Source organism: Clarias gariepinus, chromosome 27, assembly GCF_024256425.1.
Source record: "Clarias gariepinus isolate MV-2021 ecotype Netherlands chromosome 27, CGAR_prim_01v2, whole genome shotgun sequence".
NCBI classification, from domain to species: Eukaryota; Metazoa; Chordata; class Actinopteri; order Siluriformes; family Clariidae; genus Clarias; species Clarias gariepinus.
In genome coordinates this window covers 18938747-18954937 of record NC_071126.1, presented here as the reverse complement: position 1 = coordinate 18954937, position 16191 = coordinate 18938747, and the positions used below count along the sequence as shown (strand labels likewise).

General features: G+C 42.5%; 1 protein-coding gene across 7 annotated transcripts in view; it reads right to left on the bottom strand.

Moving 5' to 3' along the window:
- sipa1l1 (signal-induced proliferation-associated 1 like 1) overlaps positions 1–16191 on the bottom strand; it is an 82808-nt gene that overhangs the window by 19401 nt on the left and 47216 nt on the right. For all 7 annotated transcript variants that reach the window (XM_053488910.1, XM_053488915.1, XM_053488916.1 and 4 more), the window contains 5 exons: positions 13114–13302; positions 12816–12990; positions 9608–9711; positions 9362–9519; positions 2526–3105 (listed from right to left, as the gene is read on the bottom strand). In XM_053488910.1, coding sequence (XP_053344885.1) covers positions 2526–3105; positions 9362–9519; positions 9608–9711; positions 12816–12990; positions 13114–13302 — 1206 coding nt within the window. The remainder of the gene's footprint in view (positions 1–2525; positions 3106–9361; positions 9520–9607; positions 9712–12815; positions 12991–13113; positions 13303–16191) is intronic.

The window sequence follows — 16191 nt, the reverse complement described above, 5'->3', positions numbered from 1 at the left end:
CGTTCGGGACACTCTGTAGAGATATTGTGGGTATCATGATGTCATTTAATTATTATTTCTAAAGCATCAAAATGTTCAGATTTTAAAATGGTTAAATGTTATAAGTATTACAGCTGATATAAAACAAAACAAAAAAAAAGGAATAAAAAAAAAAATAAATCTGGTAATAATGAACTTTCCTAGAAATTACAATAAACATTAGTTACATTATTTAATGTCACCTAAAATATCAGAACTGAGTTTTATTTAAATGTATTTCGTGTATGCACTTTGTTTTTAAACTGAGTTTATCATTTTGGATGAGATTCACCAGGATGGCATGATCACAATACCTCGGGCCGATTACTTATCTTTAAGGTTCACAATTTAATAAAGTTATCAAATACTTTTCTCCTACGATACGGGAGGCTGCATTGCCTGCCTCAGTATAAAGCACACCACCTGTAGGATTATTGAAATAGTGCAACATTTCGGCACTTCAAATATAAGCATATGAATAAAAAAAAAAACCTTATAATAAATAACGATTCTGGGGTCAGTGTAATCACCGAATCGGATTCCCTGCCCCGCATTTCTATTTATTAATAGACTGTATTGTAAAAAAGATCTCAAAATATGATGTATTCTTCATGTCGCCCACCTCCACCAGTAATCAGTTATTTATTTATACATTTTATTTTATTTTATTATCACAGTCTCTTTATGAATCTCTTTCTAACACACAGATGGAATTTCTCGCCGGATCATTTAGCGCATGATGAAGATGTTATAATTGTAGGAATGATGTAATGATAATGATACTGCAGTTTGTCCCTGTAAGCCGGGTTACAAGGAGTCTCATCCCTGTGTGTGTGTGTGTATATGTGTGTGTATAAGCAGATCCGTCCCTGTACACTTGGGCTGTTTATCCCCGGATCGATGGGATCTTTGTGCTCTGCAGCTCGGTGCTAAGATCTCTCAGCGTGTGGAGAAGCGGAGAACGTGAGCGTGAACATTCGGTTCTCCGACTAGTTCCCATGGCAACAGCTACTGCGCTCGTGGAGTGACATCACGGGCAGGTGGCCAAAACAAAAGTACATTCCAGCCTCCACACATTTCAGCACGGGGACCGAGTCCTCGTTAATGTGAGCACAAAGGACACTGACTGAGTACGGCGAGTGGATGCGGACCGACTGACTCGCACACCCGCCGCCTCCGGGGATGGAGACGGGCTGAAGCATCGCCTTCATATCGCAACACCGTCACAATGTGAGCGCGAATCCCTGAATAAAGCGCAACGCCTAAGGCCAGGCTCTCTCCAGGACTCTTAATCCGTCTGACGATATCAGTATTTCACTATTAAGATGATGTAATAATCAGCTAATCTGTGCTCGAGCATTACATAAGAAATAAAACACTTACAGTCACAGTTACTGCCATGAAGTGGATCAGATTTCAATTACAGCGTACCTGAAGTGTTTTATTTCTCCTACACCACAGCAACATGCCCATTGTGCTCATCTTCGTTGTTCATTATCATCAGTTTATCATCAGCTGTTCCCTCACAGAAACTACTCAGTGTTCAACACGTCCCAAATCGATGATGTGTTGCTATAGAAACGCCGACTAATTCAAACGAGTGCATTAATACTGTATCTAATCCACATTACTGCCAGAGCCGCTGTTACAGAAAATCAGAGCTCTGTTTTACAGCGGTGTCTCAGGAAAAGCATTTAAACCGTTCCAGAGGTGAAATTTTGTATTGTAAAACACATAGTCTCATTGGAAATAATGTAAATACAGATGATCCGTTCCAGCCACACAAAAATATTACCGAAGTTACAGATTTCCATCACTATAATCATATTTTTGCAGATTCAAATAATCAAAACATTTAGAAAAAACGTGTAAATTAAGTAAAATATGAAATAAATACTGTAGACGTTAAACCTCACTTGACCTTAATTTATGATTCTTCCTGGAACCGGCTGCTTTAAAAAAACAAACATAAATCGTCACCCATTTCTTCTTGATACTTCATTCTTAAGACCTTGTTTTCACTAAATTTACACAAAATGCAGGAAGAAAAAGCGCACAAAAAATATGTAAACATGCTCGCAACTTGGTCAGCATTCGGTTTGTTTGCTTGCTCCTGTGGCGATGCAGAATTCTTTTAAAATTTCTGTTCTTAAGGTGAAAAAATTCTTAAGACAAGGGCATTCGTATACCGAGGAACCAGTGTATTGAAAAACTGATTATACTGTCCTGTTTAGAAAACGTTTTTCCAAAATCTTAAATCAGTTTCTTAATTAAGGTTTGTCCGTCTAAATATTCTAACAGACATCTGTGTGTAAATAACTGTTCAACGCTGGAAAAATCTAATCTGATCATTTCATATTAAGCGCGCATCACCATCTAAAGCAAACACTGTCTTCGTCAGGAGGATGTTTACACCAGCCTGAAAGCTGCTCACAGGCCCATAATGCATTTTTCTACTCAAAATAAAAAACAAATGGTACGAGTCACGTTCCGGGCTGGTGTCTCACCTCCAGGCGCCTGACGACCTCGCTGAAGTCCTCTGTGTTGTTGTTTACCGAGCGCAGCGAGATGTTGTCCCCGCGCTCGTAGAAGATCTTCATGGAGGCGGGGCTTCCCAGCGTCCAGCCGATGACGTCCTGCACGGCGCAGTTGAACACCACGGCCTTGGCCTCCGGATCGACCAGGACGAGGAAGTCGTTGGAGATGGCAAGCAGGGCTTCGAGCTCTCCCCCGGTGCTGTGGTCCTCGGTGTACACGGCCCAGGAGATGGAGCCGGGGCTGCGGAGCTCCGCGCCCAGGTATGGTCGGCTCTTCTCCTTGCGCTTGTGCGCCAGGGAGATGAAGGGGAACTTGCCCGAGGGGTCGATGGGCGTGCTGGTGACGTGGCGCTCGGCCAGGTCCCTGAGGTACTCGTGGCGCGTGCGCGTCGCCATGGCGCGGAACTTGTCCGACTTGTGCGCGGCGTTCTCTGCGTTGATCACTTTGGTCAACAGGAAGTCCCGGAAGACGGAGGATTTGGGGAACTTCACGTCCTTTGGGATGGGCGGCCCGAAAGCAGGAACGTCTCTGGATCGGGCCACGGCAACACTGCGGTAAATAAATAAAAGAGAGAGAGAGAGAGAGAGAGACTAGTGGGCGATAAAATTTCAAACAATCTAATAAAAAACAGAAGCAAGATAAAGCGTGAGGAGATGAACGAGATAATTGCTGAATCTCCAGAACAATGCTGAAGGGTTTGATGTTTATGGATGAGCTGAACTTTTTTTTTTTTTTCCCCTGAGTAAAGGAAATCATCATTACTGTCAGAAATAAGTAATGGGAGTAATAAATTTCTACCTCTCTGGAGTTCTGGCTTTCAACTTCATCAAAAATAAACAGCTGCAGTTTGGAGCTCGTTCCTAATTAGATGAGCCCGCGATCAAAGGACGAGGTCGAGCCTGTGTAAACGATACCCGACGGAAAGAATTTCTGCCTTTCCCCTTGTGAAACTGTCGGAAAAAAGAAAAAAAAAAAAAAAACAAGAGAGAGCACCGCTGCTCTGATGCACTTGTTCCATGAGGGACATTTTGTGGGAGTAATCTCCGAGAGGCTTGGCCAACTTCACAGGAAAGAAAAAGGGGAAGGGAAAAAAAAAACAAAAAAAAACAAAACAGATCTCTGGCTGAATTTTTGTTATTTGGTGTTCTGTCTGTGAAAAATCCTCCCACTCCTTCAGCTCGCTCGTCTCAGCCCCACCGCCCGCCGCCCCAACCCCTTCCCCACCCTTCGTCTTTTCCTTTCATTAAGCCTCTGGAATGGACATCTAAAGCTTCCTGTTCTGTCTGGTATGCGAAGAACTCGCGAGCGGTCGGCCAGGCTGAGCTGTAAGGAGCTAAAGTGAAGCTCTGTGCGCTCGAACAAAGATGGAGGGCAGAAAAGAGGGGAGAGGAGGTGAAGCGCAGATCAGAGACAGGATGTAACACGGAGAGAAAGAGACTCGCACCGTAACGCTCCTGAAACATACAGTACTCACCCTGTAAACACCAGCACAGCAAAGGAAAACAAATCGACACTATCTCTCTGCAGATATACAGTACAGTGCGGTGAAAAAGTATTAGCCCCCTTTCTTATATTATTTTTTTTTTGCACATTTATCACACTTGCATAATTAAGATCATCAAACAAATTTTATCATTGCACAAAGAAACCGGTAGATACCGCGAAAACAAAAATGCAGTTTTTAAATGCCGGTCTGACGCAAGATGAAACGGTAATTGCCCCCTGGGCAGTCTTTCATATCGCTGTGGCGGAATTTTGGCACACTCTTCTTTACAGAATTGATTTAAATCAGCTGCATGGAAGGCATTTAGAGGAAAACAAATCAACACTGTTTCTTCCTGCCGTAATGAAAAAGTATTTACCCCCTTCCGGATTTCTTTCTTTGTCACACTTGCATAATTGAGATCATCAAACAAGTATTATTAAACAAAAATAAGCCAAATAAACATTTAATTTATTAAGGGAAAAAACCTGACTGACCCTATGTAAAAAAGTAATTGCCCCCTAAACCTTTGAGGCAATGAGTGTTGGCAATAACTGGCAATGAGTGGAGGAATTTTGTTCCGCTCTTCTCACCAGAATTGTTTGAATTCAGCCACATTGGAAGGTTTTCGGTGAAAAAAAAAAAAAATTAACACTATCGTCCTGCTGTAAAAAAATAAATAAATAAATGTTCCCCCTTCCAGATTTATTCATTTTTTTTTTTACATTTGTCAAACTTAATGTTTCAGATCACACAAATTATATTATTACACAGAGATAACCAAAGTAAATACAAAATGCAGTTTTTTAAATGATGATTTAATTTATCAAGGGAAAGAAAAAACCTGCCTGACCCGATGTAAAAAAGTAATTGCCCCCTAGACCTTTAAGGCAATAACTGCAATCGAGTAGCAATGAGTCTTTTACGGCACTGTCGAGGAATTTTGTCCCGCTTTTCTTTGCATAATTGTTTTAATTCAGCCGCATTGGAGGGTTTTCAAGCATCTCAATCGAATTTTACGTCCGGACATTGACTAGCCCAATGCAAAACAATGCAAGCTAGTTATTATTGCTAGTTTTTAGGAATTGATTTCTTGAAAGAAGCAAAATTATCTGCCAATAAAACATTTTTTTCACCTGCAATTTTACTAACCTTTGACTAGAAATAAGCTTAATAATCTTATATTTGTTTGTTGGAATCTTATTTTTAAAAAATGATACATACTTTTTGCATAGATTGAAGAACATTGCTAATGTGTTAATTTTTGCATTGTATATTAGCTACAGCACAAGTAAAGACAATAACTAATGTGTTTTGTGGACGTCCTGGAATATTAAACATAGCTATAAACTAAAACTACAATGTGTCATTCTTAATAGAGTTAATACTACAATCGGTGTTGCATTAAATAAGTAAAACATTTTGGGATGAACCTTCATTAAAAATAATAATAATAATAATAATAATAATAATAATAATGATGATATAATTAAAAATAAATTTCCAGTAGGATTTAATTTCTCCAATACTGTTAAAAAATAAAAACACATTTTAACAGTTTAGGTTAATATAACATTCAGAAAGGGGGGCATGCAAACTTTGGAACTGATATTTAGTATCACCTTAACACACATTGTTACACGTTAGATACACTGCATGATGGTTAAGTCATGCAGATGATTGATCAGAATGTTAAAAAGGGAACACGGTGTCTACGCGTTTGGGCGACGGCAGCCACCGCCGGCGCTCTGAAGGTCAGGTGAGACGCGGCGCGCATTCCAGGCGAATAAAATGTTCTGGCTGCGCGGCGGAGTCGTCTGAAAGGCCGGTGACTCACGGTGATCAAGCCTCTGTATTGTTCCTGCCTGACCCCTATAGCTCAGGTACAGCGAGGCTCACACACCGGATTACATGCGTGCACTATGAATAACCAGCGTGTGGGCTGCTTTAGACCACGGCACGCTGCCCACACACAGGCCTGCTTAAAACGTGGAAGTGTGTGTGTGTGTGTGAGGAAAGTTCACAAAAAAAAAAATGTTCAGAACAAAAGTAGCGAGGTCAACGGCAGACTGGCACATTTCCCAACAAGCCTGGAAGTTTTCCTTCCGTTCTCACACACGTCTGCATGTGGATCTGATTAAAAGCTGATGACTGAAACCTTTATGGAGCGTCAGAGCATCTAAACACAACGGCTTTTAAAACAGCAGGTACACACACAAACGCATCCACCGCAACAATAAACACCTCGCAGTGTAGGGTGTGTGTGTGTGTGTGTGTGTGTGTCGCAGAGCTGCAATGGGGCCAATGGAAAATCATTCCTGTACGTCTCTCTCTGTCTGCATCATGAGAGCCTCCTCTAGGGCGGCGCCAGAGCTCTGGAACAAACTCCCCCTAAACATTCGACACTAACTCCATCTCTGAGTTTACCGGAGCTGCCAAGACTTATCTTTTTAAATTAAAATAGGTTTATATTAACTTAATGTATTTACCTAGATTAATAATTTTGACCTTTTTATGTATATCGATCACTGACTCTTATTTAAAGTGCCCCTATTATGCCATTTTAAAGGTTGCTAATATTGCTTAATGAGTCTCTAAAAACAGGTTTACATGTATGCAAGGTCAAAAAACACTTTAGTTTTCTCCAAAAATAGATTTAATTTTACCCCATTTCTAAATGATTCGTAAACGACTCGTGTGAAGCAGTTTAAAGATTCAGTCTGTCTAAACCCCTCCTTTCCGTGAGCCCTCACTGCTGTGATTGGTCAGATGGCGTGGTGATTTATGACTGGTTTACCGCTACAGCGTGTGTCGGAAAACGAAATGCCCATGACCATAACTGAACAATGGCTCTGGAGACCCATCAATACATAGAAAAGTTGGTTTTACCGTATCAATTTAAGGCGGAGCCTGACGATGAAACGGTTGAAGTGACATGAAAAAAAAAAACTGTTTTGCAAGCACGACTGGAGCAGGACATTTCACAGCGCAGGATACGGCGTCTTCTTGACATGATGTAACGTTAATCCATGTGGAAATTGTGCTGTTGTTCGGGCAAGTTGTTCGCCACGTAGAGCGTGGGCGGACATTATGCAAATATGTTACTTAGTGACGTGGATCCGTAACAGAGAAAGATTCTAATTGCTAACGACTGGTTTAGGCGAATATGAGACAACTTTTTTTTTTAATAGACAAAAACTTTAATTTATTGTGCACTGTTGGCGTCAAAAACTTTCCGTGATTTTTTCCCTAATTTACTTGTTTCCAATTCCCACCCGTCATTAGGCCACTCCCCCATCAAGCATCAGGAAGACCATTACGTGTTTCCTCTGAACCACGTGACACCAGACAACTGCATCTTTTCGAGCTGCAGTGTTGGGGGCGGCGCGACACTCTCGGCATACATCCGCTATCCGCTCCTTCCACTGGCGTGAGCTTTATACGCCCGTGATTGGCTTAGAGGACCAATCAGCCCTCGGCTGCAGGAAGCTACAGCATCACTTGGGTTTCAAACTAGCGATCTCTGGATAATCGGGCGAGCGCGTTACCACTGACCCCCAGGTCTGTCTCTTTTTTTTTTTTTTGACCAACAATATCCACCCCTCTGTGGTCTGTCTCCGTCTAGACACTGACTACCCGACAACCCTGGATCCATCTACATCCATCGCCATCAGTCTGTCTACCTCGGCTTCCAGCCTGGTCAACTCGTCTCCATCTGTCCCAATCAGCCCGTCTCTGTCGGTCCCAGTCATCTACATCTCAGTCATGAACTCCCATCTCGGTCAGCTCGTCCTCGTCCTCCCGTGCCACTGTCAGCCAGGCTGCCTCTGTAAGTCGTAGTCAGTCCCCCGTTCGCCCATCTGTTAGTCTCTTCACCTCTGTCCACATCTGTTTCGGTCTGTCCGCCTCTATCCCCACATCTGTCCATGCCTTCATTTCTTTATTTTCCAAAAGATCTCTTTTTAAAACAGACATCAGTAACACCCCAATCTCATCCCTGCTCTTTCTTTTAATCCATGAGTCCCACTTGCTTCGGATGTCACCACACACACTCACGAACGCAAAGCAAAGAAGAGAGAGGGGAAAAGGTCTCTCTCTCTCTGTCTCTCATTCATCTTCCTGAGCTTCTGGCTTTAATGTACTCTTTAATTCGTATTCTCTCAAACTAACACTGAGTGATTCTGACAAATAACAGAGCGCTCCCTCACGTCACGGTCACCGAGAGGCTCCGCGCCTCATCACCCCTATAAAGAGAACTTAATTAAAAAAACATTCTGTACAGAGCGCACACACAACGACAAAATGATACACACACAGAGTCTGCAGTAGAGCCATCAAGGGAAATAACCCACTGAACAGAAGGGAAGGCTTAGTTGAGGAAACCTGAAGCGCACACACACACACACACACACACACACACACACACACACACACACACACATACACACACAAAAAGGACTGACCATGACCTCCCTTATAAATAAACACAGTGTGCTCTCAACCAGCACCTGCACATCTGAGAGAGTTTTACATAACACATAAGTGTGCACACGGGAGTCGAGGGAACGGGGAGACAAAAACAGAGGGAGAGCGAGAGAAAGAGAGAAAATAAAAATGAAAAGAGAGAACAGTGACACTGGCTGAAGAGCTCAGATTAACAACGCCGATTTCTCTCATCAGTCTGATGTTAAAGAACGTACACACACACACATACACACACATACACACGCGTTTTGCCGTGCGCCGTTTCTTCTGAGCTGATGAACTGAGCCAAAGAACAGAGCTGTAGAGCTGCGAGAAGATTTGAATTTTATTTTTTATTTTTTAAAAAAACAGAAAGAAGAAAGAAGAGCACTTGGTGTGTAAACTGGTATTATGTATTTAAATATGTAATCTTTTTTTTATTGTGCACCAACTCCATGATCAACTTCTACAGTACATGCACTACATTACATTTTTTATTTTATTTTTACTAGGATGTTTTTCTTATTCTTTACAACCTCTTAGTCATGATTACGGTTTGTTTTAGGTTTATTGAAACTTGTTTACATGTTTAATGTAAAAACTGAATCAGATTAAACCGCAAATTAACCAAAAGAATCGATTCCTCTCTGATTCGAGCTGTGAAAATGCTTTAAAATTCAATAAAAGTCTCAGTATCTAAAAATTTGTCTCACATTCACGATTAAAAAAATAAATAAATACATGCCACATTGATATAAAAAATAATTTTAACTCCATGTTGGCTGCAAGATCCTGACTGTACGTGACCATTTCTGCTTCCTGAGTTTTTAGCCCCGCCCACACACATAGTAGCCTCACCTGTAGCAGGTGTTCTCCGAGCACGGGTTGTGCACCTGCACCACCACGAAGACGTGCTGGAAGTGAGAGCGGATGTTCTTGGGACTGAAGGCCTTGGCCCCGGGCTCCTGGAACACGATGGTGACGATGTCGTTCCCGATGTGGCGCTTTCTGAGCAGCTGTGGGGGCGACAGACGAAGCACAGACGTGAGCTCTGGCACGCGGGAGACCGGGGAGCGCGTGCTGAACATCGGGCTGTCGACTTACCTGCTGCTTGTTGTTGGGGGTGTAGGGCAGCATGGTGGACACGTGGAACATGATTTCGTAGTCTTTATACGTGGTGTATAAGGAGTGCGTGCCGGTCGAGTCAGCTGCAAAGGGAAGACATGTGACTCAGGTTATAGAATTAACAGCTAAACATCAACACGAGTGAACAGATCGAGAGAAGCTGCGTGAAGTGAGATTGTTGATTGATGGTGGGTGTGTCAGCGTGATTGGTAATCAGGGTGTTACAGTAGGGAACTGTTGGTTTTCCATGGCTTTATGTAGAGCCTACATACTTTTACTTTAGGGAAGAAATATACTTGCTTTCACAAACACATGATGGCTGCCTCGCTCAACCTGCATCTGTTTTGGTGTGTACCTTGTGTGACGAGATATAATGTAAAAAAAAGTGGCAAGCGATGATGAGCGGGTCCAAGCACCTTCGCCATCGCCTGACTTTTAAACATCTTAATATGCATTTAGACATAATCATAGAATAGGTGGAGTTTTATGTTAAGACCACCAAAAAGCCACGGATGCTGGAGAACATCACACTGTGATCCTACTCAATGTGCTGCCACCCAACATAACATCGCACAAAGTTATTAACCATTTTTTTAGCATAAGTTTAAGGCGTCGTCACGGGCGACCTGTTCGCGATATGAAAAATCCCTCCGCAATTTTGCATCCTCAATATCTTGAGATAATTTTGGCCCGGTTTGGTGGCGATCGTGAAAATCCTCTAGGAGGAGTATATCAAAATCCATTAGGTGCGTTTTGCAAACAACCCAAAATAACTGACATCCTGTTGAGTAGAGCACGTGACATGCAATGTAAGAGTTGTTTGGCTCAACAAGGTCTAAGTGTGTATGGGGTTTTGCATACGTGCAGATGTGTATGAGCTATGCAGCACAATCTGGTGTGAGACTCTCGAGCATCCTAATGGCATAGGGGTGAGGTCAACATAGGGGTGATATCATAGTGCTTGGGCCCAGGGGCAGTGTAGCCAACAGTCCACCAGGTCGGCAATTATTAACCCCGCTTGTATGAAGCGTCTTTACTGCCAAACAGTGACATAAGTACTTTAAAAAAAGAATTTCTCTGACTTTAGGTTAGCTCTAGGACTAGCTATAAAGACGCGCGTGTGGGTGTGCTAATCAGGTGTCCGTATCAATTAAACCATACAGCGCAACACATCAACACATTATTCGCCTTTTAACGAGATACGTTCTTTATTTAGCCTAGTTTGCGACTAGCGGTCTTTAATCACCACCACTTAGTTTTCATTCGTCTTTTCATTTGTCTTAGAACGTTTCACCATAAACATCATTAGCTCTTTTTGTCCAGCTTGTGCGATGCGTCAGTCATCACAGACCTGGCCTGGTTGCCATAGCAACACGCAGACAAACCCAGACCTGGCACTGTCGTTGCTTCGTTTAAAATTTAATTAGGTGTAAATGAGTAAATAAATAAGCGGGACTATATAAGCGGTATGAGCGGCTGCATTACGGCCTCTTTTTTTTTTTTTTTTTTTTACTATTTAAGCGCCGAGTCTTTAGTTCCATCAGACAGCCTCGTTGTTATCTCCCTGCGGCGCCACACGACACTGACCGAGTGAATGTCGGGATTCTTAAAATCCCAGTGCTTTACAAGAACATGATCTCATAATCAGCAGGAGGATTTACGTGCATGTGATCGTCCCGGATTTTTTAAGCCGAACAGCCAGTGTCGGCTTTAGGGAGAGCAACACGCGGACGTAGAATTTGGCAGTGAGAAGAGCAGGGAGAAAACTAGCAGCACAATTTTGATATGATATTTATGTTAATATATATCATGTAATTAAGCAATTAATTATATAATAATTTTATGTTAAAAAAAGGCTAAATTTAAATTAAATTTTCATTTAAAGGAAACCTAGGCAAAACTCAGTTTAGGTGTGTGTGTGTGTATATATATATATATATATATATATATATATATATATATGTATATATATATAGACAGACACGTTCACACCTTCATTTTCTTAAGAGGATGAACACGATGTTCAAATTTCCCACCTGGTATGACATCACCTGGTGGCACCAGGCCGTACAGTGGACCCTCAGCAAGTCAAATTATCGAGCCTACGAACGGACATTTTGCCTGGATTTTGGAAGCTGGTTTTGAGTTTGGAGAAAAGTGTTTTTGTGTAAGATTTAATAAGGAGAAAGCACCATGAGTAAGAAGAAAGTTAAAAGGGATGGTAACCAAAAGAAAAGAAAAGAGAAAAAAAAATGTATCAATTAATTAATTATCATTAATACTGTGCTCTGATTGTCTAGTTACTCATATTCAGAAGTGGGCAAGGCACACAAATCCTGGACTTGAGTGAATTTAGAGATTCTCAGTCACTTTCTCACCGTCTATACCGCTTTATCCTATTCACGGTCGCAGGGACCTGGAGCCTATCCTAGGAGGCTTAGGGCACGAGGCGAGGTACAACCTGAACAGGGTGCCAATCCATCACAGGGCACATACACAGGCAATTTGGGAAAGCCAATTAGCCTACTCTATATGTCTTTGGACTGTGGGAGGAAGCATCAAGCACGGGGAGAACAGGCAAACTCCATGGACACAGAGACAGGAATCGAGCCTGAGCGGGAATCGAACCCAGCCCCTGGAGGTACAAGGCGACGGTGCTAACCACTACACCACTATGTTGAGATTCTTCCAGGGCAAATATTACTCAAGTAAAAGTAAAAGACATGTACACTTGAGCAAAAGTTTAAAAAAATAATAATAATTAAAGGAAGAAAAAAGTGGACATCTTCAAATTTACTTAAGTATGTAAAGTATGGCGCTTACTTTATCCATTTGTAGGGTTTTTCAGTAGGGTGAACCCTCAACCCTCATACCTCAGTGCGTGCGCCAGTGTCTCCTCGTCTCATTTCAAACACTTGTCACCATGCAGAAATGGAGTTAAGTAGAAGTACAGACATTTCTTAAAGAATGTGGTGGAGTAGACGTAAACAGTGTCCACTTATTATTCTACTAAAGATCTAAAGGATGACATTTGTATGCCGAGGGTCCGCTGTAGCTCCTTTGCACTAAAACTGAGATGCGCTAAAACAGAATGTTTTCAGGATGCCTGATTCGGGGTTTTGTTTCAGCTTATGATATCATAAAATATTAAAATCTGGTGCTAGGATGCGATATTCGTCGGACTCACTCTTGGTGTCGAGTTGAGCGCGGTACTTGCTGAACCCTTTGAGGCGCACCCGTTCCCCGAGCAGCTGCAGGAAGTCCTCGAGCGCAGGCCCGGCCGCCTCGTTGTTGTACATCTCCTCCTCGCTGCTCTGGCCGGCCAGACAGTACATCACCCCCACCTTCAGCTGGAAACTCAACTAGACAGAAACGCACAGAGAACGAGAGCAGAGCAGTTCCATCATCATCATCGCCGTATCTGAGTGCTCATTAACGATAATTAGAGAGAAGTGTGTGCGCGCGCGTGTGTGTGCGCAGGTTACCCCTTGCTCATCCAGTTTCATCAGCTGCTCCGTGACTTTCGGTGTGTTGAGCGCGAGGCGGAGGCAGTGGGCATTTAGTTCGGGGACCAGGTACTCTAGGACCTCCTTCAGGGGTAATCCACGAGCCAGGCCGTGCTTAGACGTGGAGGGAACGGCGTCCTCCAGGATGGAGCCGCGCAGAGTCGTTAGCTGGAGGTGAAGAGAGAGAGAGTTTTTTAAGCAAGAGGTTCATTTCTCAGAAAATGCTGATCCTTAGGTAAAAGGTTTATAATTTCTTGGCTCAAATAGTGCACAAGTGTCATCATGACACCTATTTTATTACCGCGATACATTTCGGGTAGGCGCCACCACGGCCGCCATCTTTAGTGCTAAAACTGGTAGGTAGGTTGCCATGTTGAGTGCTGCTTGTTGTTTTTGTTACATTTGCGGCACGTCGCTTTTTTTCCCCCTCTGGTGAGGAGACGGAGAAGAGGAAAGCTAAAGAAAAAAAAAAAAGCGACCCTACAGGGAGAAGTTAAAAGCCCGTGCCCAGCGGAGGTGTTTGGAGAAACTTGTAGAGATCGATGCCATCGATCTGTATGACCTGGTAGCTGAGGAGAGGATGAAAGACCCCTCTCCCATACCCTGACATTTTAATTACCTGGTTTTTGGAACAAGTGCTTACACTCGAAGCTCATGAACAATTCTGCAGTGTCCGGGTACAAGTGCGTGTCTACAAGAACCGGTGAACTACGGGAGAAACATTGAACCTGAACGAAAAGTTAAAATCATGCACCGTTTAGCACAATGATCGTTTCAGCCGTTTTGCGTCAGAGTCTGGGCAGTGTGTCGGGAGCGTCTGGGTGTGAACGCCACAGTGTTAAAGGTGCATTAATCAGGTCGTTTACGCACTACTGACAGGTCGGTATGTGCATTGTGAAGCTAATAATGTAGCCTAAAGAACTGGCCAGCTGCCAGAACGCCACGGCTGTAAACAAAGGAAGATTGGAAAGGTATCAAGGAATGAGTTAACGTCTTCTAATCACCTCGGCAACCTGCTTTCTTTCAGAAGAGAAACCCTCATCCCTTTTGTTATTTCAGTTTTCAAAATAAATTGCACAACCTGCACTAAAACCTGGTGCTAATATGTTGTTTTCGGCCTGACCAATCGATAGAAATATTTGTCCTTCGGTTCTCTGAAACGAACCTAAGAAGCATTATCATCAGAGAGAGGACGCCTCGCACACAAATCAGATCATCAGATCAGGCAACAAATGCAAATAAACAATCTTGAACGCTGCTGGGTTTCTGTCTCGCAGACCAATATGTGTTTATTTTAATCTGGAAAGTTTTATAGAAATAAAGAGGAGCTAACTTTAACTTAATAGCTGCCCATGTGCCTAGGGCTTAGATAGTCGGGAAATGGTTTGTCCCCAGGGACATGCACTGTTTTAACACTTCGCATGAATGGATGGACAGATTCATTGATCCTGAAGGAAATTCCTCCACAATGCCAGAGGATGTAATTGGGATTATTGGTCATGATGGTCTCTGTGCTGCTACTCACCCTCAGTTCTACATCCAACATCTCTGCCTTTAAACCAGACTCGCTGTTCACAGTCAGTCATTCATCTACTCTACTGTATCTTTCATTACATCAGTCCTGCACCATTCATGTGGCCACTTTTGGAACTAGTCTTTAGTATTTATGTTTATTCTTAACCATGCGTCTTCTCCCACATGTGTACTATTATTATTATTAGTTTTTTGTTGTTGCTGAATGTATGCAATTGTAAAAACATACTTATTGGGTTACTATACTCGCTACTGGATGATTGATGATTCCTTCATGATTAAAAAAATGTATATACATCTATCCATCAATCAATGGACAGCTGTTGGTGCCAATACTTTTGGTATGTACGAGTGGTCACGTGTTTCTTAACTCAAAACCAGATTCACATTCAGATTTGCATTTGGTTCGTGGGAGGAAAGGATGCAAAATTATAAAAAGCAATTAAGAAACATGATGTGTGAGCAATTTGAAAAAGAATTATCTGAAACATTAAACCTTTAGGACATTATGAATTTAATTAGGGGAAAAAAAAGGTGGATTAATGAATGTTTTTCTTTTTTTTTATCCTGACATCTGTGAATGCGCCATTTCTAGCTCCGCCCACACATCCTGGCTCAGCTCGCATCATACATGAGTAAGACCGGTACCCAAAGCCAAAAAATAATAATAATAATAATGATAAGTACCTGTATATAGCATGTCTTGCTTTGTGGCGTCAATGGTGACAAACTTTTAGGATTTATGGGTAATCTTCCACTAGAACAAGCGCCATCAGTGGGGTAACTAAAGGAACGATCCGTTTAACTTCAGCTGCTCAACCCGTGCGCGTTATTGTCTTAATCACCTTAATCAGATGCAGAGATATTCCCAGGCCGTTATATCCTTACCGCTATAAGGTTTAAAACGCTCACGGTAACATAAAAATGCTGGAAAATGTGCCTGGAAATAGCAGCACAGGAAAAAAAAAAAAAAAAAAGGCATCGCGCAGGGCCATGAGTCACGGCAGGATCAAAGCTATTAAGCTTCATCAGAGAGAGCATCTGAATCACAAGTAGCTTCTATATATATATATATATATGAGACGGGAGGGTGTGGCGTCTCCATCAGGATCCTGAGAGCTCTGCCTTGTTCCTTCTTTTAGTTTTGATTGCGAGGACCTGATCCAGATCATCTGTCCAGATCTCGGTGTGATTATGGGGGCAGTGGGCCAGTAAGGGCGCTAGCGTGATGCGCGCGGAGCTTTGGCAGCCGCTTCTGAGAGCGTTATATAAGACGGAGGTGGGCGTCGGGGCTGAATTCTCATCATCGCTGCTGCCTGCTGAAAAGCGGCTACGCGTAAGCCGAGGAGCCGTAGTGTTTAAAAATAATTAAATAAAATAAAAGTGTATGTTTGTGTTCTGTGTGTTTTGTTCCCATGTCCATATATAAAAATAGCCATTTGCGTCAATGAAAATGTTTCATACCGAGGGAAGGAAATCAAAAATATACTAAACTACTAAACAAACTGTACTAAAAATGTAGAT